The sequence below is a fragment of the Xyrauchen texanus genome, chromosome 38, assembly GCF_025860055.1.
Source record: "Xyrauchen texanus isolate HMW12.3.18 chromosome 38, RBS_HiC_50CHRs, whole genome shotgun sequence".
Taxonomy (NCBI): domain Eukaryota; kingdom Metazoa; phylum Chordata; class Actinopteri; order Cypriniformes; family Catostomidae; genus Xyrauchen; species Xyrauchen texanus.
In genome coordinates, this window is record NC_068313.1 from 23520014 (window position 1) to 23546223 (window position 26210).

Consider the following 26210-nt stretch of genomic DNA (forward strand, 5'->3'; position numbering starts at 1 on the left):
TTTATCATATCAAATGCCTTTTCTCCATCAAGTGAGATGGGACAATATGATCATTCACCACTGACCACATGATATTGATGAGACATCTAATGTTATCAGAAGAGCTGCAGCCCCAAATAAACCCCACCTGATCCATATGCATAAGAGATGTCATAAATTAATCGGTTAGCCAGAATTCTTTTTATATATCATTAGAAAAAATATCTTGTGTGTCAAAAACAAAATTATAAAGACCACATTCCAACATTAGTGCTACAGTCAAACCCCGAACTTCTCCCAGAACCAAACACACAGAAAAAAAGAAAAATAAGCGCATTAATCCCGAGCACGACAGCGGCAACTGCCATTCATTGCTCAAGTTTCTATACAAATTTTGTGAGACAGAAATACATAACAGAAGAAAATCTATTAAACAAACTACAGCCAATAGGCAGGATAAACACAAAGAGCATGTTGATTCATCCATACAACTGTCCAAAAGGTGTGTTCCTCCACAAAGCAAGATTCAGAAGCTAACAGAACCAGCAAAAAAAATAAATTGTGAGGCCCATTCGACTGTTCCCTGAGTGCAACAGATGACCCAATCACTCCAATGTCCTGCAAGAAATACTCCACAAAACAAACTCCAACCAATATGAGGAACAAGCAGATCAATCCACAACACTGTCCCGAAGGAATGTTACTACACAAAACAAACTCCAACCGCTGGGCAGAACGGCACAAATAAAACAAACAAAAAAGTTGCCCTGTTTCCTCGGACGGTCAAGTGAATGTTCATTGAGTCAGGCCAACTCGGCTGCAACATATCACACAATGACTTACTCCCTACATTGACTTTATAAAGGAAGTCGCTTGTTGGAGAACTACTTTGCAGCCATCCTTAGCATCTATTCTCAATTTGTTCCGAGAACATCAGTGTAAAAGGGACCTTCCATTGATGTAAGAGTTTCTTGAAGGAGTAATACTACACAAAACAAACACCTACTGCTAAGTGGAACAGCACAAAAAGAAACAAAAAAAGGTGCCCAGTTTCCTCAGACAGTCAAGTGATTTTGAATGATTTTCCATATCCTCCAACTTTTTCCAGACATGCTCCAAGTCTGCATTGATCGCTAGCAGATTAGCAGCTAATTCCGATGACTCCAGATAATCAATCCATTTCTCGACCTCCGCCACTCTCATAGCCATCTCAGTGAATTTCGTCTCCATGGCAGTGATCGATCAACGTATTGCAGCAAGATCCTACAAGTCAGCAACCAACTTCGTCAGCATTGCTGACACGATCAAAAATTCACGCCGAATCTCTTTCACCGCTCCAGCCAAACTGACTCCCTGGTCCGAGGCCTCCGGAGGAGCGTCAGCTTGAGCACATAAGTGTCTTTTAATGTCTCCAGAGCCCAAGAATTTTTAATTCTTTGCCATGCTGCCTTCCTAGAACATTTATGGTTCATGGTGTATCAAATCTCACCAGTTTATATCATTAAAATATCAAAACTAGCAAAGTGCACAGAGCTCTCCATTCACACGTCTAAACCTTGCATGGCGTCAAGTGACTCTCAAAAAAATGTCCCCTCTTAAATAACAACTTATCTAGCATTGTAGGAAAAAGAGAGTGATAAATTGTTAGGTCATAGTCTTCACTTCATGTCCTCAAAGATCCCTGTTTAAATAAAATGTAGAAAACCCTCAGCCATTGCACACCCAAGAAAACAAAGTCCTCTCTTTCACTCTTAATATAACTCACCACAATGTCAAACCATGTTAGTGCAACAGCCCCTAAATTCTTCTAGACAGGGATCAAGCACTCTCTTTTTCTCCCTCTTTGAGAATAAAGAATGACATGCAGGCGGGAATTCTTCAAGCGCTCGCTCCAGCTAATCTGTCCCTTTATACACCTGCTTCCTCGTACATACATAGCCTGTTAATTCTGTCAGGGGCAAATTTAATCAGTTTTCATTAGTCCGACAGCCAGGGCAGAAAACATCCCACTAGGCAGGGCCACATTATGGCCCCAGCCACAGGTGTGAGAAGGAGTATGTGAGCGTGAACTTGGAAGCTGTGTGGCATGGGCAAATACAGGTGGCAAAGTGCACCCTTCTCATCTTATGCCATTCCAGAATTTGGCTTCTCTTCTTTGCCAGCTCCATGGATTTACAAATGGCCAGGGCTTTATTTATTATGACAGTCACTAATGTTGGAATTGGGAATGGTGGAAATGAGCTGGGAGCAGGGTTATCCTAGTTTTGAAACATCTAATGTGCCATAAGAATTCTGCACAGTACTGTATATAAATACATACGATATACAGATATACAGACAGACAGATAGACAGACAGCCAGACAGCCTTATCAGTGCTGGTTATCAGAGAAAGGGCCCCTACGATTTATTGCTTTTCAGTCACACTGACATCTCTGAGATCCAGGTTCAGGTGTTTTCTGAATCTGCTAAGGACCACACAAATGATAGCCTGAATCAGCAAAGCTCCAGAGAGCCGAGCATTCTATGGTTCTATCTGGGTTCAGTTATGCAAAGTTAACCCTCGCAGTCTCTCAGCTTGACCTTTTCGAAAGAGTTTTTACCTGCTGCAGGACAGAAGGCTATGGTGCTTAATTTATCATGACACAAAAGGCCCCGGAGCCAGCTACAGAATACAAATTCAGCAGCTCTCTCATCAGATAGCGTAGTCTGGAATCTGGCACTGCTATTACATCAACCCTGGTTGAACACAGAACAGAAGACTGCACACAAACGTGGAGAATGATCACACTTTCGATACAGAGTTCATTAGCATTACCAAAGCCACATCTATTAATGTGAGCAATGTGCTTTTTTAGAACAGTCCTGCTTGTTCTGAAATGTGTAGATAAATGCTTCCAAACATTTTTGGTTGTGATCAAGACGCTAACAGATATATTTGTAAGAGAGATCAGTGTGATGGAAAAAACAAAAACTTACTGTAGATCAGGGTTCTCCAAATAGTTTTCACCAAAGGCCAAATTCTGTCTACAATACAAAGCCAAGGGCCACCGCCCCTTGATGATATGTCAAAAGTGTTTGTGCCAGTGCTATTATTATTGGTAATATTATTACTATTGTTGTTTTTATTGTTAAAAGAGCCACAACATAAATATTCTGATTTTTATATTATTTATTTTTATCAGCATTAATAGCCGGTTTCATTTATTCAAAACAATTGTGAAGATGTTGTTTGTATACAGATACAAAAAACTACACAACTTTGCTTGTAGAAAATTAAATAAAATTGGGGAAAAAACACTTTAATGAATAATCTGTATCTCCATGTCCTCCATGCGAGTCAACTGTTACAGCTTATCTCCAAACGGAATCTCCTCCCTGCACTTTCCATAACAGCAACTTCAATTAATAAACCTAAACTATTAGCATTAATACTGTTACTGTTCTTACTTAGATTTTATGTGAGTCAAACTGCTCCTGTATTAATTGACATCTACTCCCCATTCGATGAAAGAATTGACAGTGATGGGCTGAAGGAATACCTTTGATGATGGGGCTATATACTATGTTGAGACACAAATCAAGATGTTCACTGGTTCTTGATGATGTTCATTATAGAAAACAATGACTCACAGATGTAGGTGCACCTGGTACCCCCGAAAATGATGAACTTGAATCCTTTGTACTGCAAACATAATCCCAGTCTGTTTTTGATGAGGCTAGATGTGTTGGATAAAAATAAAAAAACTAGACTGTGAATTGCACATAATTATTGCTCAATGGGGCAGTTTTAACTGTTCATGAGATAGATAGCCTGAGGGGAAAAAACTATTCCTGTGCCTTAAGGTTCTGGTGCTCAGTGCTCTGTAGCGCTAGCCAGAAGGCAACAGTTCAAAAAGGTAGTGGACAGGGTGAGTGGAGTCCAGAGTGATATTTCCAGCATTTTTTCTCACTCTGGAAGTGTATAGTTCTTGAAGGGAAGGCAGGGGGCAACCAATAATCCTCTCAGCAGTCCGAACTGTCCTTTGTAGTCTTCTGATATCCGATTTCATAGCTGAACCAAACCAGACAGTTACTGAAGTGCAGAGGACAGACTCAGAGACTGCTGAGTAGAACTCTATCAGCAGCGTCTATGGCAGGTTGATCTTCCTCAACTGGCGAAGGAAGCACAACCTCTGCTGGGCCTTTTTCACAGTGAAGTCAATGTGGGTCTCCCACTTCAGGTCCTGTGAGATGGTAGTGCCCAGGAACCTGAATGACTCCACTGCTGCCACAGTGCTGTTTAGAATAGTGAGGGGGGCCAATGTTGGGGTGTTCCTCCTGAAGTCCACAATCATCTCCACTGTTTTGAGCATGTTCAGCTCCAGGTTGTTTTGACTGCACCAGACAGACAGCTGTTTAACCTCCTTTCTATATGCAGACTCGTCATCATCATCTCGGATGAGGCTGATGACAGTGGTGTCATCTGCAAACTTCAGGAACTTGGCAGAGCGGTCCTTGGCGATGCAGTCATTGGTGTAGAGAGAGGGGAGTAGTGGGGAGAGAGCACACATCCCTGGGGGGCACCAGTGCTTATTGTACAGGTGCAGGACGTGAAGTTCCCCTGTCTCACAAGCTGTTGCCTGTCCGTCAGAAAGCTTGTAATCCACTGACAGATAGACAAGGGAAAAGAGAGCTGGTGTAGTTTAGTCTGAGTATAGCTGGGATGATGGTGTTGAAAGCCAAACTGAAGTCCACAAAAACTATCCTTGCAAATGTCCCTGGTCTGTCCAGATTTGGCAAGATATGATGAAATCCCCAGTTGAATGCCTCCTCCACAGACCTGTTTGCTCGAGAAGCAAATTTAAGGGGATCTAGAAAGTGTCCAGTGATGTCCTTCAGGTGGGCCAACACCAGTTTCTCAAATTATTTTATGGTCACAGACATCAGGGTGACAGGTCTGTAGTCATTAAGTCCTGTGATTTTTGGTTTCTTTGTGACAGCAATGATGATTGAGCATTTGAAGCAACATGGGAATTCACACTGCTCCAGTGATCTATTGAAAATCAGTACGAAGATGGGGGCCAGCACAGGATCTAAGACACATGGATGAAACCCATGTAGGCCCTGTGCTTTCCTTGTCTTTTGTTTTCAGAATACAGTGTAGGAATGCATATATCTTCACAGAAACTGAAACATGATGTCACAATATCTGTGAGCTCATCCAGGTCAGTGGCTGCAGCCTCAAAAACACACCAACCAGTGCAGTCAAAGCAGATTTGTAGTTCCAGCTCTGCTTTATTGGGCCAACTCACTATAGTCCTTACTACAGGTTTAGCAGATTTTAGTTTCTGTCTGTAGGTTGGAAGAAGATGAAACAGACAGTGATCAGAGAGTCCCAAAGTTGCTCTAGGGACAGAGTGATATGCATCCTTTATTGTTGGGGCATATAATCTGAGTTATATTTGGGCAGTTCACGCGTGAGGTTTGCCTTGTTAAAAATCCCCAAGAATAATAATAAGTGAGTCTGGGTATTGTTGTTCTGTGTCTGTGATTTGATCAGCCAGCTGTAGCAGCGATAAACACTCAAACAAGAGGACCGAGACCTCCTGAATAGAGGGTCTCGGTCCGCTTCCAAATGACTCTGTTGCGGTTCGACTGATATATGAACGCAGCATGGACAAAAGATGTCTAAAAGGACCAATAACAGGTTATGATGTCACAAGATGTGACCCTAAAAATCACATGATTTAATAACATAGAAAGAGTGGTAAGAGTGGGTTCTGCAAAACAAAATGAGCAGAGGGCAAGCATGGACCAATGAGGAGGTAAAGTTCCTTATTAACATTTGGTCCGATGAGCATATTTCCAGTATACTGGAGAAAATGCAGAAAAATGCTCAAGTGTTCAAAATGTTCAGTGATAGGTTAAGGGAAAGTGGGTCCAATGAGCACATTTAGCCCAGCAGCCAGCATTGTTTTGGATGTTCAGCGAGTTCTGTTGCAAAATATATGTTATTCAGCTCTCCAATCAGGTTGAGACCTTATCCTTATCCTTATGTTTTGTATCTTTAGGGTCGGTGTAAAAATGCCAGTGTGAACAATAAGCGAACCAGCACTAAATGTATCATTTTCTTTTTTGGTCCAGACCAAGAGAACCGAACTACAAGTGTGAACACACCCTTAGAGTTTGACATAATGAAAATAATAACTTGCGGTTCAGTGAATAAGTTACGCATCGATCTGACCAATTAAGTAAGTCATTAGATCGAAACAAAACCAGATTTTAAGACTGATTTTTGAGAGTTTTGGGCTGATTAATTAAAAAGAACCACTCATACTATATGTTATGAAAATCATCCAGTTCCCAGTCTACCCTGCTGAAATGACCATGCTGTTCACCATCAAAAAATGCTAATCAACCAGCACAACAGAATCCCATGCTGGTGACCAGCATCTAAATCACAACACATGCTCTTGACCAGCAATGCTGGTCTATAGGAAATACAAATTGAGACTGCCAGTCAAGGACATGGAGCAGCAGGTCACAGCGCTCTACTCTTACGCACTAGAAAAGGTAGTCAAAAAACACACACATACACACACACACACTAGAATGCAATAAGGGAGGTTAATTGATAATTTACAAAATACAAGGTTAGCATGACTCGAAGATGATTGGGTGACCCAGTGAGGATTGAAGACCAAGGTATAGCAGGGTATAGCATTTAGTACACAGTGCTGCTAACACAGTGGTTCAAGAAACAGGCTGTTCTTCAGCCTAATGAAATAAAACAACTCCATGATTTCGGTCCTTGCATGGCTTTGGGAACACAGTCCCCATTTTCCAGCCCTTTTTAAGACATTTCAAATGAATGACTCAGAGTTTTCAAGCAGTTGGCAAAATGAAATTAATCAATCCAGACACGCAGAAAAAAGAACAAGAAAACAGATGGATATCAGATACATTTGTAAAGTAAATGTTTGTAGAGTAAATCTGTAATGATTCATAATGGAAAAACCTTACATATGGAAGGCTGCTCCAGAGATCCTCCTTTAGAATGGCAATAATTAACTACAGCATTAAGACACTGTGTGTATGTGTGCGCAGGGTGTGTGTGCATGCAGATACATCCACGCCTCAGTATCTAACAAATATTGTGACACTATTTTCCTATGATCAGCAGAGTGAGACTTGATATAATTAAAAGTCAGTGTCATTTTTCCTGTGAGACAGACACTCTATCATCTCAATAGCTGTTGTTTCTCTCTTCTGCACTGTTGTGATGAAGGTTATAATCCATCCATTTACATAAATGTGTCCCAGTTAAAAGAGAAGTGAGTAATTTTTGTCTAAATTTGCTATCTTGTTAAATGTTTAAGTGTATATAATATACAGTATATACTTAGCATTTATGTCATTTATTATATAATAATCCCGCCTAATCCTGGCTATCATTTTTTGGTCAAAACTTTTCAGATGTACAGATTTGACCTAGTTGTTATCTAGGATTATTTTAAAATGTAGAATGAGCCTAAAATGGCTGTCATATAAGTCAAATATGTCTGCAAAGAAGGATAAAATCTGCTCTAAATAAATCAGAAACTCGTTACGGTGTGAGACACCAGCCTCCACATGTTGGTAACACTCTTTGGTATGTGGCACAATTTAAGTTTTTGTATGGATAAACAGAGGATGCTTGCAATAAGAGCTTCAGGGTATCTGTAAACAAGCCCCCTTTGTTTGCTAAATGGCAAAAAACTAAAAAATAGTAGAATAGTACATTCTGGCCACTTATTGGAAGTTTTATCAGGTATTATCCTCTAGTGTTATATTATCAAAATTAATCATATTTCAGGTGTTGGAGAAATTCACCAATAATTATCAATAACCTAAAATTCAGTCTAACAGACTCTTTCAGCAATGTTTCATACAATTGTGCATGATTAATGGCTTTCTATTAATAATATTAAATAGTTTTTTTGCATAATTTTTATTTTTTAAAAATACCTGTTTGCCCTCATGACAATGGGACTGTCGTCATCGTTGTCTAAAGTTTATAACTCAACTGTTTTTTGGTTAACAGCAATGTTGGAAAGGAAAAAAAAAATCATATTTTGTACTATATCAATACTTCGTCACAGCGAAGCAGAGATAATAGCAGATGAGTAGAAAATGTATTCGTTCGCAAAAATATTTCCCAGGACAAATAGCTATTTTCCAGAACATTTAGGAACTAAATGACTGGAAAACTGCATTGCAAAATTCCAGGTTTTCCAGGATGTGTGGGAACCCTGTACTCAAATGTTTTTAGCCTATAAACGATAAACTCTATGTGAAACTGCACTTGTCACAAACACATGAAGAAACGTTAACATAACATCATGTTGAACTCGTTATAATGGACATGTCGTGATTTTTTTCACATATTTTCCACTTTTTTGCATCCTAAATAAACTTGTGCAGTTGTTTTTCACTGAGGTGACAGAAGACACAGGTCAAAACAGATGTTCTTATTTGATGGTTTATGTCATTTGATTTGCTCACGTCTCTTACATCATCAGCGATCATCAGAATATAATTCTTACAATATGAATTTAAGCAAATTATGCTGCATTTCCAAAAAAGTTATTGTCAAATGGCGAGTTGATTACTCAAACTCGGTTATCCTTTCTCTCTCGATACAACACAGGCAGAATACTGTATTTGTAGGCTTCAAATGAACAGAGGCAGAGCTTTATGGCTTTATAATCGATTTGCAAGTGCACAGTACACATTTAAAGACACACGCACTCTCTGAGCGAGAGCAGGAAGATTTCATAGAGCAGCTTGAGAACGTGTGACCAGTTTGTGTGAATGCCAATGACGTTCACATGTGAATGAAGAGATTCGTGCCTGTGCAACCAGTACACGGATGCGCTCTAACATAGATACGGATGTGATATTTAACAGTATTATAATGCTACAGAGCAATGGTCTATTAAGCTGGATTAATAAATTTTTATTGTATTAATGTTTCCTTTTATTCTACTTGGTGAATTAATCATCATTCTCCGTGCCTCCCCTGACATGCTCTGGCACAGATTCATCTTACATGCTTCCAATATGAGACATTTACTCACCAATAAGGGTGGAACGACCGTCTCCCAGCGGGTATCGCTGGTAGCGGGAAACAGGGAAAGGAGGCAGTTTGTGGAACTGGGAATGTAGAAGGGGCTCCAATCTAGAGGCCGACGGGTCAGAGGGGTAGAACAGGTTGAAGATTTGAGAACATGCAGGCCGGAGCTGAGACACTACAGGATAAAGGACAGATGATGTTAGTGTGGATGGATTATATATAAAGTGTCTGTGAAAATGATTTACCTACAGCAATTGCAAAATTCACTGTACTGTACATATGACTGATGTGGAGGATGATAGAAAAGCCCTGCAATTGTGTCTTGCCTAGGGATGGCTTTTGATGGTTGACTAGTTATTCATGAACAAGGTCATAGTGAGGTTGACTAGTCTGTCTGACTGTCTGTCTGTCTATCTATATATGCAGTATATGAATTTATACTTTTAGTGGCACTGCTTTAATATGCATGCTTAGCTTTCACTAAAAGTTTGTAAAACCCTCTCATAAAAGTTACGTCTTCAGATGCATCCCATATAAAACACCTCTGATACAGCCACACACAATAAGATATATATTTCTGTCCATTGCGTCACATTTGGGTTGGCATTTGATCTTCCCTCCACAAGAGCCACATTATTAAATATTAAATTATTAAAAAAAGATTTTAAATGATTCACAGTCGGGTTTTCGTAAAAAACATAGCACTGTCACTGCCACTATGAAAGTGTTAAATGATTTTATAAGTGCTATTGATTCTAAAGAATATTGTGCTGCACTGTTTTTAGATCTTTCAAAGGCGTTTGACAAAGTTGACCACTATGTCCTGTCTCAGAGATTGGTGGATATTGGAATGTCTCCAAAAGCAGTCAAATGGTTTGATAATTATTTGAGTGGCAGAACACAAAGTGTTCGTGTTGATGGTGTGTCCTCAAACTCATTACTTATACAAAATGGTGTCCCCAGGGGTCCATTTTGGGTCCTATTTTATTTACTATTTATATAAATGACTTGAGTCAAAATGTAACAAATGCAAAGTGTCATTTTTATGCGGACGATACTGTTTTGTATTGTTCTGCACCAGCATTGACAATTGCTATTGAGGACCTGCAATCTGCTTTTAAAATTATTCAGATGAATCTGCAGAAATTGAGACTTGTACTAAACTCAGATAAAACTAAAATTATGTGCTTTTCTAAATCAAGGAAAACAGAAGATGCTTGTCCAATTGCTACACTAGATGAGAAAGTAATTGAACGAGTATCAGCCTATAAATATCTTGGTTTCCTTTTAGAAGAAAATTTGTCCTTCAAACAGCATATAGAGGGTCTAACAAAAAAACTAAGAGTAAAGTTGGGTTTCTATTATAGAAACAAAGGTTGTTTCTCTTTTAGTACGAGAAAAACACTTATACAAACAACATTTATGTCAATGCTGGATTATGGTGATATTTTATACATGCATGCAAATAAATCTTCTTTGAAAATGCTGGAATCAGTATATCACGCAGCACTAAGATTTGTAACTAATTCCAGTTTACGTACTCATCATTGTAGCTTGTATGAGAGTGTTGGTTGGCCATCTCTGCACAATCGCAGGCTGGAGCACAGGTATATTTTTCTTTTTAAGGCCATCCTTTGTAAACTGCCTTCTTACTTATGCTCTCTTTTGACTATTAAAGTCACTACCAGGAAATGTAATCTTAGATCATATGGGCAAATCATGTATGAAATCCCACGAATGCAAACTGTCTTCGGTGAAAGTGCCTTTAAAGTTTTTGCACCGTTTTCCTGGTATAAATTGCAAAATCAGCTAAAATTTGACCGTTTACCGACAATGACACAATTTAAACTGAGGATAAAGGACTGTTTGAGTACTAGATGCACATGTGCTGTTACTGAGAGCGGCTGGTGATTGTGTTCAGAGTATGTTAAATTGCCAAAATGTATTCTTTTTTTTTTTGTTTGTTTTTTTTTTGTTTGTATATGTACTTTTTATTATGGAACTATTATTCTGCTGTCTTGGCCAGGACTCCCTTGAAAAAGAGATTCTGAATCTCAATGGGACTATTTCCTGGTAAAATAAAGGTAAATAAAATAAAAAAATTAAGATGACATGTCAAGTTACAAATAGGTAAACTTTTAAAAGTACATCCTGAGACCATTGCATTTTGTTCTGCACACCTCTTAGCTGTTTTTGAACGCAAGAACAAGTCTTCTTTAAACACCCCTTAGAAACACATTTGATCGGGGTCAGGTGAACCCAAAGCCAACCTAATTATACATGGCTTCTTTATGACCAATTCATCTACTAGCCAAACAAAATGCCCACCGACTTGTCAGTTTAAAAAAATATGTAGTTTTGCATCACCCTAGTGTTTATTGCATTATAGAGAATTTTGAGGTGGCGTCAATGCCTGCCATTGTGCAAGCAGTGTATCCAGAGGACAATGTGTGCAGGGTCATGAATTGTGGAGTGTGCATGACACTAACCCTGGACAGCAGGAAGCACAGTGCGTCTCATGGCTAGCACCAGTCCAAGAGGACAGCCCAGCAGAAAACAATCCGAAACCTCAAAGTCAAAGCGACCTGGATTCAGCACAAGACTGGTGTTGCTCCCTGGTCTCTGGTCCACTTCGTCCTGAATCAGACTACAAACACACAAGGATAACATTTACTGATAAAGTGGTTTTTCACACTGACCATAATTACCCTGCTGAAAAGACCAAAATAACTACTCACATCATAATGCTGTGCTTTAGATAATGGTCCCCGGAATGAGATGCTGGTGTTCTGTGTGTCCTCATTAGGCTTAACCTGCAGGATTAACTTTGCAACCCTAATCTTTATCAACCATGTTATAGGGATAGTTCACCCAAAAATTTAAATTCTCTTATCATCATCAAGTAAAAAGTAACCAAACTTTGAAACTAAAAAAATCACATAAAGGCAGCATAAAAGCAATCGATATGACTCCAGTGATTTAATCCATATCTTTTGAAGTGATCCAATCAATTTTGGATGAGAATAAAATACAACTCCTTTTACACTATAAATCTTGACATCAGCAGTCTCCTAGACAATCATGACTTCAAGCTCAATTACACTTCCTTGTGCCATCTAGTGCTCTGCTCATCCGTTGAGCACTAGAATGTGTAATCAAGCCTGAAACCATGATCATATCTAGAGGCTGCAATGGCAAGATGTACAGTGAAAAAGGAGTTACATTTTGGCCTGCTAGCACACAAAACCGATTAGACCACTTCAGAAGATGGATTTAACCACTGGAGTCTTATTGATTAATTTTATACTGACTTTTGTTCTTTTTGTGTTCGTGTTCTGCAGATGAAAGAAAGTCATATACATCTGGTATGGTATGAGGGTGAGTAAATGATGATAGAATTTTAATTTTGCAGTGAACTATTCCTTTGTTAACTTCATATAAGCTTTGATAGAAAGACCATGCTGGTCAACCAGCTAAATTTAACAGTTGAACAGCATGGCTATGTGGATCCATCTATACCACCATGGAAGTTCACATTAGTCTTTTCAGCAGAGTAATTGTGATATATTAGATTTACATTCATTTAGCACATTCTCTTTACCCAAAACAACTCACTGTGCAGTGCACTTCATACATATATTCAGTGTTGGGAAGATTACTGCTAAAATGTAATTATGAATGTAATTACACAACTAAAATTGTTATCAGTAACATAATCTTTTATATGATACTTTTTAGATAATCTAATCTGCTCACTTTTGGATTACTTACTGCAAGTTTTGTTGAAAATGTAATTTTAAGTGTATTGCATACCTATTTATGATCAGTAAACATGAAATCACACAACAATTTGCTATTTGTCAGTCCCACCCCCTCATCCACTCCTACTTCGGCAATTCTATGAACGTCAAGACTGATAGGTGATCCATAAAAAGTAACTGTAATCTGAGTACACACATTTAAAAATGTAATCTTAAGTACTTGATTTTGTATTCTGATTTTGTAATCCATGTTACAAGCAGTCAAATACTACCCAACACTGTATTTATTTTAATAATAGGGCTAGGTGTGTTTTCTGGGAATCAAACCAATGAACTTGCCATTGCTGTTGCCATGCTCTACCCCATGAGTTAAAGAAACATACCTCTCCCCCAGCTATAAGAAAACCATCCAGTTACATTTTTTTATTTATTTTGGTTTTATTTTGGTATACTGTTGCACTTGTGTACATAGTAGTGTGACAATAAAGTGATTTGATTTAGATTTTTTTTATTTGATTTTGGTGACATGTATTAATTCTTCAAGATGAAGGCTCAGCCTGACGAGCTGTTTTCAGTGTCTCTCCTCCTGCTTTGTAGTTCCTTAGGCTTTCTAGTGCTTTACTAAACAAAGGCGCATTCCCTCTCATTCTACGGCTACCCTCCCTTAGCAACTCTAAAATCCAAACCTACCCAAATGGATTACAACAAGAATCATTTAGGTAGACTGTCAACAACTTACGCTGTTCTTTCGCTGCCTTTCAAATCTCCGCCCCTTTTTTGCACATTTCTTTTCTTTGTTACATCACACTATGAGCGATGACAGAAAAGCTCTTAGGCTGCCAAAGACTCTGGCCGGCTATCTCACCTCAGACTGAGTGTGAAAAGGATGGGGTGTATAGGGCCCAGGGGAGAGATGATTGGGAGAAAGATGTAGGAGAGCAGAGGGATGTGGATGAGCTGAATGATAAGTTTCCCTCAGGACCAGCGCTATCAGTCCTTTGTGGTAATCTTTTGCTTTTGCCAAGCATTCTCACAGTGGCCATTTAGTGACTGCACAAAGGCCAAAGATATAGCAAGTATCTAGGGCAAAATGACTTGCATTGCATGGGTGGTGTAGTGGAGTGGTTAAATCTCAAGGCTGATGGTTACGGGAAGGTTGCTGGGTCAGTTCCCACAAGGAGTAGCCATGAGTCATCACCACATAAATGCACTTAAACTGACCTCATGTAATCAAAATGGGAATTTTATAGCTTCCACTTCATGTCTATTAGCTTTGAAGTCATGCATATGCTAGTGTACATCTCATTATGTATTGCGCAGATTTTTGTTCAATCGAATGCTCTCAAGAATGAGAATGTTTCTTCTCCTAATACAATCTGCAACTGACTAGGAAGTTGTTCATTGTTCATCATTGTTCATGGCTGTGTTGTAGCTAAATCCTCTTAGATATTTTTTAATTGGGGCAATAAAAATAAAATAAAAAAACTGTATAAATATTTTCCATAGAGGAATTGTTTTATAATTATATACTTATATAGGGGAACTGATAAAGATAGACCTAAGTGGGCTCTGAAGTTGTTAATTGATGGTATATCCTCATGTTAGAACCATCAGTCCATGTTAATTTAATTTAATTAGTTAAAAACTGTGTTTAATAGTGGAATTTCTTTTGAAGAGCAATACTATACATGATATAACAGAGAAAGATCTACAAACAGTGGCAAAAGAGCCCAGCAGTGATCGCTCAATCCCATTATGCACTGTGCATGATCGAGTCTGTCTCCAACTACACTCTCAAACTACTTATATGTTTGTATATTCATTCTGTAATTCAATTAAAATATATTGTTTCTATATTTGTAATCAACAACTTTAAATCAGTAGTTTTATATATTTGTAAAATTTTTAATTAGATTACACCATTCACAATGCTTAACATGATTGTTGTTTATTCCCTCATTAAAGTACACAGTCTTGTACCTTAGTTTTTTTTGTCCGATTTTCAAATACTTTTTGCTTCAAATCAAAGTTTGTGATGTTGTGATTTACCTCTGAGCTGGTTGATTTGGTAATGAATGCCTTATTTTTATTTTATAATGACATAACCAATTGCTCTAATTTATGGCAAAGAAGTGGAATGCTATTATCGTAAATAGGACGTCTAAGAACAATTATGATAGATGAACTCTGTCGGAGGCCTGTGATGAAAGTAGAGCAAGAAATCTCCACATTAATACCCTAAAAAAAAGGATCATTTATAAGATAAACAGACTTTTTACCTTTTTTTTGCTGCAGAAGCACTAAGCAACTTTTAAAACAGATCAGAAAAGGTATATATCTGTCTGTGCCTCATCCTGTATATGCACACTGACTGTGGCCCAGACTATTAATAGCACTGCAGACAGGCAGGAAGATACAACATGCCATCATGCAGCCAATACTGATAAACAGAAACAGGAGGAAGAATGACACATTTACAGGTAGCTTGGCCAGGGGGACACATCTGGCTAATCTTGTTCTGATTTCTTATTAAAAAAGAAACAGAATTATATTCATACACAACAATAAAAATAGACACTGACTAAGGATGCCAACCTCTATCTATTGCTTTGGTTTAAACAACATCAACAGGTCTGCAGTACCTGCTAAGGAAAGGGTGGTGCTGGCTGCAGGAGGAGTCTCCATCGTATGAGTCGCTCTGTTTACGGCTGAGCTGGGTTTTCCTGCAGCGGGAGTCACTGGGGGCAGACAGGTCAATGTTGCTCCTGCTAAGGCGCTTGCTGGAGCTCAGGCTGGGGCTGACCTCAGGGTTATCCTGAGTGGGTGGGGAAAGTGAGAGGAAATTATTCTTCATTTGCATAATAGTGCAACTATGCCTTTTGCTTTTACACAACAGCGTTACATTACAGGTGTTTGGAGAGGATTGGACCAAAATGTCAAAGACACAGAATTACTGTAATTTGAGGAAAAACGTTTTTTTTTTTTTTGGTTATGTAATGTTTCATTAAGTGTCAAGTATCTGAGACAGATGATTCTCTTAAAATGTCTATGAAGAAATAAAAATAGAAATAAATGAAACAATTGTAGACATACAGTATAGAAGACAAAAATATATAGATAATATGTATATAAATCTAATCACAGTGTGTGGCGTTGTTGAGCCTTTTGAAACTCCTCAAGTGGAAACCAGGCTACTTAAAGAGAAAGTGAATGATGACTGAAGGCAAGGTTACACATACCTTCTCACAGTAAAATTCTGCAGGCGATGATGGCGTGGGCGTGTGTGATTCCAGCAAAAATATAATTGTCAAACAACCTTTTTAGGTTGGATACTTTTAAGGATAGTTCACCCAAAATGAAAATTCTCTCATCATTTACTCACCATCATGCCATCTCAGATATGTATGACTTTCTTTCTTCAGCAGAACACAAACAAAGATTTTTAGAAGAATATCTCACCTCTGTAGTTCCATACAATGCAATGCAATGGACCTACTACAGGGCTGAGATATTATTCTAAAATTCTTTGTTTGTGTTCTGCTGAAGAAAGAAAGTCATACACATCTGGCATGGCATTTAGGTGAGTAAATGATGAGAGAATTTAAATTTTTGAGTGAACTATCTCTTTAATGCTGCACTTTATTGTCAGTGAGACTTAAGTTAAAAAGAAACTCACCGCTAAAACGACATCCTTGCACATTGTGAATATTCAGTGTAGCAGTTTATGAAGCACCGCCCACACAGAGGTTACGCCAAACCAAGAAGCCTGTCAAAGTTCACCAAAATTGAACTTTATGCAAAATCAGCACTGCGTGAAATTCACCATTACGTGGATCCCTATTGTGATGACTGTATTTCGCTTGCGGAATTTCCCCATGCAAAGGTATGTGTGACCGCACCTTGAGCCTGTAAATTCCTATCATTCTGCCAAACATCTGCTTTTGCATTCCACAAAAGGAAGTCATAAGGATTTAGAGACATGGTGTCAAGTAAATGAAGAAAGAAAATTTATTTTTGGGTGAACTATCCCTTTAAGCAAAAGTCTTCATTTGCTTTGTCAAGGATAAACAATTTAGATATCAAAGATATCCCATTTTTTACTTTTCTTTCTTATGAAAAGATCACGCAAAACAAAAACGTCACAGTTATGTACTTAATCTCAGTTCCCTGAGACAAATGGAACAAGACACAGCGTTTACTAATGTATATGGGGAGTGCCCTACACGACCTAGTTGAAACCTCTCCAAACGTACCGTTTTAGGTGAGAAGCTATTCGCTATATAAGCAGGTGTGCAAACACCATTCCTCAGAGTTTTCTGATTGAAGGACAAGGAGCGTATCGCTCGCACCTAAAAAGACAGAGTTTGTAATGCGGCCAGCATTCGCAATGTCTCTTTCCCTTCATCTCAGGGAACCAAGGTTACATTACGTCTCGGTTGTAAAACCTTTTGAATGTGTTTTGAGGAGACCATCCGGCAGCAAAACATGTCTTTTAGGCTATGTTCAGACTGCAGGCAAATTGGATCTTTTCAGGCAGACTGTCCACACTATTAATTGCAAGTGATCAAATCAGATTTGCGTGTTCAGACAGAACCAACCTGCAATGCATGGGTTGCTGCCAATCTGCATGGGTTGCTTTGGTAACGATGTAGGCGTACCCACGTGACGATGCTTTCAAAACAGATGCAGGAAAAATTTAGGTGCATTATCTCGCTCTCCAGATAAGAGTCCTGTCCAGTTGTGGTGAAGAACTCCTTTGTCGCACAAGAAAATCTCAACGATGGAAGAGACTGGTGTTCTGTATTGCAGTCACCGATTTTTGACGTCATCGTTGTGTGTCTTGTTAAGAGTGACGCAAAAGACCATTTGAAATCCGAATTGATCAGCCAGAACGGCCAAACTATCAAAAACTCATCTGGATACAATCTGGATATGCAAAAAGATCCGATTTTTAGTGGCAGTCTGAACAAGGCCTTGAAGACACACCATTCGTCCATGCCCATGAGGAGGCCATGTCTCTACTTGAGTGTGCTTTAACACCAATTGAGTAAATCGTACCCTGCGACTCTTAAGCCAGGGCAAGCGCATCAACGATCCAGTGATAAAGTCTTTGCTTGGAGATGGACATTCCTTTCGTGTATCCTCCACAGCACACAAAGAACTTATCAGACAGTCTGATCTGGCAAGTGCGTTCAACAGAAGCGTGTAGTGCCCACACAGGGCATAAAAAATGCAAGGATTGTTCCTCATCCAAATTAAATGGAGGATGGAGGAAGGCTTGAAGGTGAACCACCTGCGCTCTGAAGGGTGTGGTAAGACCCTTTTCTGGGTTTGACAGTGGCTTTTGGAAGACTGGGGCCAAACTCCAGACATGAATTGCCACTTGATAGTGCATGTAATTCAACAAACACTTTTACTGAGGGCAGAGCCAGCAGTAGTGCGGTCTTAATGGAGAGTGTGCGTAAATCAAAGGGGGGGCCTTGTGAGCACTTTTAGGACCAAAGATAGGTCTCAAGTCAGGACTGTAGCAGGCCGAGGTGGATTTAATCTTCTTGCTCTAACAACCTTTATGAAGCTGGCGCCAGGTGCGTGATATGCAGACATAGTCACCACATACAGTAAACTTTGAGCATTGACTCTGTAAGTCCTGCGTCTAATCGCTCTTGAAGAAATATGAGAAATTAATGTATGAGACAGTTTACTGGGTCTTTGCCATGTGATAGACACCAATCAGTGAACACATTCCATTTTAACGCGTAGAGGCGTCTCGAGCACATTGCTCTGGCCTGTAAAATGGTGTTCACGACTGAATGCGTTAATTCTGGCACGTTTAGTGCGCTCCGTTCAGGGGCCACACATGCAGATTCCACAGATTGGGCTGGGGAGGCCAGATTGTGGATTGCTCCTGATAGAGGAGATCCCTCCTAAGTGGTATATCTCATGGAGTCTGGTCCAGTATTTTTACCTTCTCCAGAAAACAAAACTGATTGGGCCATTTCGGCACAATTAACAAAACTGTTTCCATTTCCACTCAGACATTACTGATGACAGAATGAAGGAGATGCACTGGGGGAAGCGCATACTTGTGTTTCGCCGGCCATATGTGGGCCAGTGCATCATGGCGACATCCAGTATATATGCCACTACTGTTGTGTTGTCCAAACGAATCAGGATGTGGTGATTCACAATGAAAAGCTCTCAAAGCTATAAAGACAGTCAGTAGCTCTAGGCAGTTGACATATCACGGCCGTTTCGTACCTGTTTCCAGGTGTCAAAAGTCGGGTGTCATATATATACACTGTATATATATATGTGAAGTGAGTGATGTTCGCCTCGCCGGAGTGTCTTCTCATTGCCATGAAGATCCCACCTGCTGACCTGTGTAGTTGATGGCAAAGTAGTAGAGGGCTTATAGATGGGAGATGAATTGCTGTCTTGAAGGAAGAAAATTCTGAGGAATGGTGTTTTCAAACTTGCTTTTATAGCGGACAGCTTCACGCCTAAAAAGGCAGGGCTCAAACATCATAGCCAGTATTAAAATATTGGCGTTATTGTAGAGAGGTTTAAACTAGGTCGTGTGGAAGGACACTCCCCATATGCGTTAGCAAACGCAATGTCAAGTGTAGAGTCGTAAGGGAACAAAGAGTATTAAAAACAAGAAAAGTGAATGTTGTCAACCATGCATCTTCAAAACTAGGCAAGAGAAAAAAAGGGTGAAATAGACCCAAATAATGATTAAGTGTTTAAATACATACCTTTAAGCTTTCTGTGCTGTTATATCTGCTTTTGTGGATGGGGCTACCATGTCGTGGGCTGTTGCTGAAACAGAGAGCATCGAAACACAGCACACCTCCCACACAGTCACCCAACAAACACACCTGGCCAAAACACACACATCCACACATTAAAAAAGTCAGACAGAATCAGTGCTTTGTTGCTGCATTCAATCAGCACTGTCAGGCAAATCTCAAGATTTCTTAATGACAGCTCAATCTACAGCACACCCTGACTGTAAACACTTTTAATTAATGGAACAGAAACAACACAGCTGCAACTCTTCCACTTTTCTAGTTGATGTTGATGAGCATCTCAACAGTGAGTACAGATAGTGTACTGATGCTCCACAAACAAACAAATCCACAGGGCTTATTATCTTTCAACAACAGATGAGGCCTTTTCACATTTGCTTTACTGCAAAAATTGCCTTGTTTTCCAGTAAAAATAAACAAACATTCTCAAAACAAGCTACATTTATTTAAGAAGCAAAATTGTCTAAGATAATAAGACCTTTGTCTTATTTTAAGTTTTTATGCATAAGATGAATGCATAAAAGAAGAAAAAATGTTTTGCCAAAGGGGTACTGCAAGAAAAATAATTATTAAAAGATATATTCTCTGAATACAAGTCTTGCGATTGTATGTAGCTTTGCTTCTCAAGTAAATGTATCTTAAAATAATTCTCTGGGTTCAGTACAAGTTAAGCTCAATTGACAGCATTTGTGGCATAATATTGATTAGCTGTTAGAGGGTGAGGGGAAACAAGGGACCCAAACACAGAGGTGACAGTTCAAAAGGATTTATTAAAGTTTCTCAAAGAATGAGATCAGACGCACCCGGTGCCGGCTGAAGAGAGCGGAGTCAAAGTCAAATGTGAGACCCTCAATGGGCTAAGGGAAGAGTGTGTTCTTAGGATGGGTGTGTGCATTGTGGCAGTCAAGAGCAATCCGAAGAGAGTCCATTGAAGCTGGTGTGGTGCAAAGCAAAGCCCAGAAGATATTCTCCCTGAGAATTTCTGTGTTTAAACCCTCCAAAAATTGGCCCCAATTCACTTCCATTGTAAGTGTCTCACTGTAACTTTGATTTTTGCTTTTTTTTTTTAAAGAAAAGGAGGGATGAGTCTAAATGAATTTTTGTGGTTATCAGCATTATTCCACAAGTGCTGTCAATTGAGTTTAACTTGTATTGAACCCAGAACATTTCTTTAAGGATGTTTAGATATTTGAACTAGAAAACAAGACTAAAATATATTTTTTCTTTTCTTTTTGAGTGTTCCCAAATGTAAAGATGGCTATGCCTTGTCAAAAAAAGCCTAGATTTTTCTCGAAAATCAGAGGGCTAATATGTTATTCAGATGCTATTTGATTTGTACAGCTCCCTAGAGAGTTAATACAACACACAGCTCATGAACCATGGTCACCACTTCAGGAAATCATTGTGTGTTCTAAATTAACAGGAGTGTGTTATTGGAATAATCATGTGAGATTATAAACTAAAACAAGTGGAGAGAGAACCTCCCTTCCCTCTGTTTAAAATGACTCATCATTGATGAGTCACTAGCCCTGCCAAAGACCCACATACACTTTCCACTCCTGCTCCGTGTAGTATCTGAATTTTCAAAAGTCATCTGGGACCAGCCTCATCTGCTTGTGTGGTAAAATGTTCTTCATTAAATAAGAAACATCAACAATGATTTCAGACCAGCCCATGCTAAAATAAAAATAGCTTTGCTAGTCTTAAGTTTAAGCTGGTTTAAGATTGTCTCCAAGCCTAAACAATCTGGACCTTAACTGGTCTAGCTGGTATTCCAGCCTTGGCAAGTTGGTGCTCAGCTTGTTTTGCTGGTCAGTCAGTTGGTCTCCCAGCCTGACCAGCTTAAAAGTGACCAAAAACTAAAAACAAAACATATAACAATCCTGACACAGTTGAAAGAGCAGCAAGCCATCTTAGGCTGGTATACGCTACTATTAGCAGGAAGTGCACAGGCCTGAATACTGTTAAATAGTTGGTAAGTGGGGTTTCCCTTGACTCACCTGCCCTGTGAAGCCCTGTCCGTCAGGCGACTGCAAAAAACTGTGGTACACCTGGTTGGCCCGAGCGATAATGGCTGCCACGGCATCTTGGTAGTGTGGAGAAGCTATGGCGAGCAGCGGTAAAGCAGCCAGTGGAAGATGATCTACGCTGCTGGATACACAACTCTCATCATAGCTGTAAGGATTCAGACTGTGAAGAAGACAACAACCATGTTGGCATCCATACAGGTGACCATACATCAAAGCAATCTGTAACTACTTGAGAAGTAAAATCACAAAATATTTTAAGAGCAAGGCACTTAAATCTTCAATGAGATATTATATTATTGGACAACATACAATAAAAAAGCCAGCACATATTAGCAGACTAGCTGAAGGCATTAATGAAGGCAGCTGAACTGCCAATATGCTTTAACAATTATTTTGTTTTATGTTTGTCTCCCAAAAAAAATATTTATCTTTGGTGATTGAGTGCCTTGCTCGTTTTCTACTTCAATTTGATGTTGATACCAACGCCACTTGGCAATGAGCACCTCTCCTTCTTGGATTCCTTTTGGGTATCTTTTTAAACCCAAGGTAGCAGTCTTCCATTTGGCTTCTTAAAAGAGCCTAACATCTCCTTTTGTGTTCCATCTATGGAAGTTCCATTATACGAGTTTGGAACAACATGACATAATTTCAATTTTTGTGTAAACTATACCTTTAAGGATATTTATTGGAAAAAAAAATGTTAGCAGTGCAAGTTTACAAAATACTTAATCAGCAAGTTTTTCTGCATGATAAAAGGTGCAAGTTGGCAGAGGCTCCACTACTTACTTATGTAATTGCTGATGGCATTTACTCAAAGTAATAAATCCCTCATTTTCTCTGCGTAAGCGGGGACTTGTTAAGGCAAATGGCAGCTATGATTAAAAGTGTGACTCAGGTCAGCAAATTAGCGATGATGCAAAATGTGGAGTTTGCCCAAGTACCACTGAAAAGGCAGAGGTGCTTCATCATGCTGCACAGCATGAGTGTGCATGAGTATGTAAGTCTACAGCACAAAATATTGCCATGCCCCCAAGGTGTCTCTTGGAACAGCTGTGCAAACCCCAGAACCATCGATCAAACAAGGCGATTAGCAACCCAAGGGCTCTGACAGGAAGACAGCGGAGCTGGAGATAATGGAGGGGGGTATTTCCTCCTTACAGCACAACCTGCTAAAAACACCAGTCTTGGATGCTGTAACCAACATGGGATGCTAGCAAAACAAATATACACAGAATTAACATTTACCCCCATTACCCCTCCCAATCCCCAACCCCACCCTGACCCTCAAAAACATCCTAGCCCACACTCCCTTCTCAAATACCAAGTTTAATCTTTCTTCCATAATCTCTTGACAGATGTTAAAGCTCCGTCCCCAGACTCAGAATTAGCAGGGAGTAATACACTGGTGCTTCATGACCTTATCCAAAAGCAGTAATACTCACTCCCAGAGTATCTGCCACTTTAGGGGGGTGTAAAATGTTGAACCTCAACACTCCACTCTTATATACACTAGGTCACAGAGTGAATTAACCTTCCTCACAATCCACTCTGACAAGCAGAATGGGGACTTGTAAATACATAAATTTAGGTTCAGCCATATGCTCGAGGCAACATTTAAATAAATGTCTGAATTAAACTCTTTGGACACTTTTGTCCATATCTAGTGCAAATGCAAGATAACGGGGTGTAACTTAACTTCTCAGATTAGTTTGATAGAAAGGCTTTTCAATGGTGAAATAGAACTTTCTGTTCAATACAAAACCAGGGAGGGGCTCTCTCAGGTGGAAGCAACCAATGAGCCAAATGTTTGAGACGAAATGCATAATAATAAAACAAAATCTTGGGCAGGCCTAGCCCACCTTTTTCAGTCAGCCTATGCAAAATAATATCCATAGGCTCTGTATGTACTATCCGTACATACATTCTCTGAAAAACCTAAATATCTTATGCAGTGTTGTTTCTAAAACAAGATTAATCAAATTGATCTTGTTTTAAGGATTTTTAGTTCCCCGTCTGTCACGTTGTGTCAACTGTAGTGACACTAGGGGCTTCTTTCGAGAGCCTCGGTTACCTCTGAATATGAGAAAAGGCCAATGAAAAATTGGTGAACAGAATTTGCATGTCCTGCCCCTGGACATATGGGTATAAAGGCGGGGATCGTGCATCTATTCAGTCAGATTCTTTCTTCGGATCCAAGCGGTTGTTTGATCAGTGAGCTGAGAAATTCACTACTGTTCCACTCACCTCGAACACAATGTATTACCAGTGGCTATTTCCCTTCTCTGAACGCCAGTGCAATCCACGCCCCCATGGGTGCTTCGACAGCGTTCCTAAAAGTGTACTATTTGCTCTAAAAGAGAAAACACATTGGCATTGAATGTCTTTTTAAAGACGCGTCTTTTTCAAGATGCCTTTCTGCCTTTGTGTTGTTCCTGGATCCAGCAGATATCTATCTGCTTCTGACGGCCATAGGTGTTGCCTCATGTGTCTGGGTGGCGATCACAACGAGGCAGCGTTTTTGGATGGTTTATGTACTCATTGCGAGAACTTGAGCATGGCATCGCTGCGGTCGAAGCTTTCCTTCCACAACCCCCCAGCACGCTCAATTGCTTCCATCCAGGCTTGACGTGAGACCAGCTCGCCTCATGGCCAATCTGATGTCTCAGCTGGCGCCATGGAGCAAGATGATGACATTGCTGCTGCATCGGAGAGCGTTGCAGCGTATGACGCAGAGGACTCAACTGGGCTGCTACCTTCGGGTCTGCCCGCCCCATTTGAAACTGATGTACAAATGTCCCATATGCTCGCTGTGAGCAAGGGGCGCCGCTCAAAGCCTCCCCTCCTTTCTTCCTTCCCAGAAGTGCACGACAAGCTGACGAGGTCGTGGAGGGCACCTTTTACTGCCCGGGACCGACTTCCTTACTCATTCACTCTCACTACCCTCGATGACGGGGTGGTCATTGGGTACAAGGAGGTCCCCCAGGTGGACAAAGCGGTTGTGGTGCACTCCCCTCCAAGGCCTGTAGGATCACGTCGTCGCTGATGGCGAAAGCCTACAAGGCCTCTGGAAGGTTGCCTCTGCCCTGCATGCCATGGCCCTTCCTGAAAGTCCACCAGGCTAAGGCACTAAAACATCTGCACGTGGGTAGTCCTGATCCTGATGTACTGCGCTCAGCTGCTGACCTCACCCTCCGGGCTACAAAGGTCACAGCATGGGCACTCGGACAGGCGATGGCCACCCTTGTGGTCCAGGAACGACATCTGTGGCTGAACTTGGTCGAGATGCGGGAGACTTCCCACGGTGAAAGGCTGGGAGGAAAATCCTTGTTTTCCTTATTTTCATTTGCCACACCCCCTTTGGGCTGCGGTACCCACACTGTTAATAAGAGAGTGATTTCCTCATTCCTTGGGTCACCTAGCCGGTGCTCACAAACACCGTTCTCACGGCGCCCCAGCATTAAACTCTTACAGTCAAAGTGGCACAGCTGTACAACATACACAACCCCAGCCGGTCGGTTCTGATGGGTCCAGAGGATGCCTCACTAGGACCTCCTCCTCTGTCACTAACCCGCCCCCTGCTGGGTACGCGGAGCAAGGTAAGTGCTTTGAGTCTTTTCTCAGCACACATGTCTCAGGATGCAACTTTGCCTCCCGATGCAACACTACCAGCTCCCCACCGCTGCAAAGCCCCACCAGGTACGTCAAAAGTGATCGTCCCCTTAGTGCCCCTCGCACAGAGCTGGGACACGTGGCTTACGCTTTCTAATCCGTCAGGCTGGCTGGCCAGGACCATTCGACTCAGCTACGTGATTCAGTTCACCAGGAGCCCACCCCGTTTCAGCGGCATCCGCCCCACTTCAGTGCACGCCAAAAATACCAGCACCCAGCATGCGGAAATCGCTACCCTTTTACAAAAGAATGAGATAGAGCCTGTCCCTCCAGCCGAGATGGAGAAGGTTTCTACAGCCCTTACTTCATCGTATCCAAAAAAGGAGGAGGGTTGAGGCCAATCTTGGGCCCACGAGTTATCAACAGGGTTTTGCACAAACTCCCGTTCAAGATGCTCATGCAAAAACATATTCTAACATGCGTTCGGAATCAAGATTGGTTTGCAGCAGTAGACCTGAAAGAAGGGTACTTCCACGTCTCCATTTTGTCCTGACACTGACCCTTTCTATGGTTCGAGGGCCGGGCGTACCAATACAAGGTCCTCTCCTTCGGCCTGTCCCTGTTCCCCTGATTTTTTTATGAATAAGGCATACTCTATGATCCGACCCCTAAGAACCACCTTAAGTGGCTCACTTAAGCCATGCCCACAGAAGATATTGAGGACCAGTTGGTCTCCATATAGACATTGATTTCAGTCTTTAACATTTGTTGGAAATCAGGATTTTGCAAAAGGGATACATTAAATCGCCAGCTGTATGATTTATTTTTCTCCATATGTGGCAACACTTCTAAACTCACCAGGGTGTGATCTGAGACTAAGATGTTTCCAATTGGGCAATCCACAACAGATGAAATGATGGACTTAGA

The 26210-nt window shown here is 40.5% G+C and overlaps 1 protein-coding gene across 1 annotated transcript in view; it reads right to left on the minus strand.

The window, feature by feature from the left end:
• LOC127631592 (membrane-associated phosphatidylinositol transfer protein 3-like) overlaps positions 1-26210 on the minus strand; it is a 128711-nt gene that overhangs the window by 26846 nt on the left and 75655 nt on the right. Inside the window, exons 6-10 of the mRNA XM_052109834.1 lie at positions 21645-21834; positions 19591-19713; positions 15478-15650; positions 11564-11721; positions 9079-9249 (exon numbers count right to left, since the gene is read on the minus strand). Coding sequence (XP_051965794.1) covers positions 9079-9249; positions 11564-11721; positions 15478-15650; positions 19591-19713; positions 21645-21834 — 815 coding nt within the window. The remainder of the gene's footprint in view (positions 1-9078; positions 9250-11563; positions 11722-15477; positions 15651-19590; positions 19714-21644; positions 21835-26210) is intronic.